This window comes from Mandrillus leucophaeus, unplaced genomic scaffold (genome assembly GCF_000951045.1).
Source record: "Mandrillus leucophaeus isolate KB7577 unplaced genomic scaffold, Mleu.le_1.0 Scaffold270, whole genome shotgun sequence".
Taxonomy (NCBI): domain Eukaryota; kingdom Metazoa; phylum Chordata; class Mammalia; order Primates; family Cercopithecidae; genus Mandrillus; species Mandrillus leucophaeus.
This window is the reverse complement of record NW_012102810.1, coordinates 1,542,024-1,544,026: the sequence shown is the minus strand read 5'-3', so window position 1 is coordinate 1,544,026 and position 2,003 is coordinate 1,542,024. Positions and strand designations below refer to the sequence as shown.

Below are 2,003 nucleotides of genomic sequence, written 5' to 3'. Positions count from 1 at the left end.
ATCCTAGCACTTTAGGAGGCTGAGGCAGGCGGATCATGAGGTCAGGAGATCAAGACCATCCTGGCTAAGACAGTGAAACCCCGTCTCTACCAAAAATACAAAAAATTAGCGGGGCATGGTGGCGGGTGCCTATAGTCCCAGCTACTCGGGAGGCTGAGGCAGGAGAATGGCGTGAACCCGGGAGGTGGAGCTTGCAGTTGAGTGGAGATCACGCCACTGCACTCCAGCCTGGGTGACAGAGCAAGACTCCGTCTCAAAATAATAATAGAATAAAAGAATAGTAATAAAATATTTGTAAATGCTAACTGTTGTTTTGTTCTATGAATAAGCAATATTTGTTCACAGATACATGAACTAATTAGGAAGAAGATGAATTTCAAATGACAGTTCATGTTTAATTACTTATTAACGTGTATTATATTTACATTATTTTTATCAGTTATGCACTAAGAATGGCAATGATGAAATGAGGATCTCAGTGTCTTGCAGTGGGCAGAGGCCTTTCTCATTCTCTGCCACTGGGGCCCCACCCAGGGGGGCTCGCATTATGGCTTCCCTAAGAGCTAGGAGCTCAGAGGGAGGGGCTGTGCAAGACAGAAGTCAGGATCTTTTTGTAGCTTAATCTTGTAAGTGACATCCCATCATTTTTGTCTTCTTCTATTCATATTCTATTGTTAGAACCCAGCCTCTGGGTCCATCCCACACTCCGGGAGGAAGATTCAGAAGGTCGTGACTCCCAGGAGGTGACATCCTAGAACCCGTCTTAGAAGCTGCCCACGACAACCGCTGATTTTTACGTAACAGTTACATCCTCTACATCTATTTAGATTGAGGATGGAGAATTTTAGATGTCATCTTAAAAATGCATGAGAGGATGCAGTTTTCCAAAATTCTTTTAGAAACAGACAAAAGATATTTGAAGACCACTGAGCTTCAGGCTTCATTCAGCTGGGTCGTGTCTGCGGGCGGGGCTCATGGAGATGTCGCTGGGGGGTCGGCGGGTGCTTCGGGCAGCGAAAAAACCCACCTGTCGAGGGCAGTGGAAAATACAGGGAAAAGTTACGTGAGTGTAGACTCCGTGCGTGTCAAGGCTAGGCAGAGGCGCACTTGATAGGCAAGGAAAAGCGGACTGTGGTGGGCTTGGGAGGAAGGGAGGAGAGGCGAATGGGCAGGAGCGTGTGGATGAACTACGGCAGGACGGGCTCGAGCTCGAGGCAGGAACCTAGGACAGGGGCAGCGCAGGCCGGCTTGGGAGGGTCCTCGAGGGTCCGGGGAGGAGTGGACACAGGCTGCACGCGTGCTAAGAAGGAAACTCATGAAATGTATAATTCGCTGGCGACAGCTTCTGCGGCCGTGGAGCGACCCTCTGGGGAGTAATGACTCTCTTAGGCGCGGCTAGGACACAGAGTCGCACAGACCAGGTAACTGCCTGCCCTCCAGGAACTCAGTGTCCCTGAGTCCGAGCCAGGAGGCTGGAAATGACTGCTGTCCCCTCCTCCCTGGAGCCCGGAGCTGTCCTTGTCTTGAGAAAGAGAAAGCAAAGCCAGGGAAAGCAGAGCGAGCAGGACCAGGCAAAGGGGTGGGGACAATAAAATGGGATAGGGCCCGCGGTTCCAGCTACTCAGGAGGCAGAGGCAGGAGGATCGCTTGATTCCGGGAGGCCGAGGCTGCAGTGAGCTGTGGTTGCACCACTGCACTCCAGCCCGGGAGACAAAGGGAGGCCCTGTCTAAAAATAAAATAAAATATAAAAATAAAAGGGACAGAGACTAAGAAAACGGACTTCCTGGAATCCCAAGTTGGGATTTGACGTCCAATGACCCAGGAGAGAAACAAGAAGTCTGAACAGGACCAAGAATCGAGTGAGTGAGGGCGGAGGATTAAAATCGACAGTTGCTGCTGCACGGCCAGGGTGGAGGGTGCGTGTGGGGGCAGGCGAGGCTCCAGCTGGAGTTGACGCTAGCCCGACGCGGGTGCAACTAGGGGCGCGACGGGCCAGGCCCAG

The 2,003-nt window shown here is 51.7% G+C and overlaps 1 protein-coding gene across 1 annotated transcript in view; it reads left to right on the top strand.

The window, feature by feature from the left end:
- Positions 1–1,164: 1,164 nt before the first annotated feature.
- IL17RA (interleukin 17 receptor A) overlaps positions 1,165–2,003 on the top strand; it is a 25,882-nt gene continuing 25,043 nt past the window's right edge. Inside the window, exon 1 of the mRNA XM_011984649.1 lies at positions 1,165–1,373. Within this exon, the coding sequence (XP_011840039.1) occupies positions 1,165–1,373 (209 nt within the window). The remainder of the gene's footprint in view (positions 1,374–2,003) is intronic.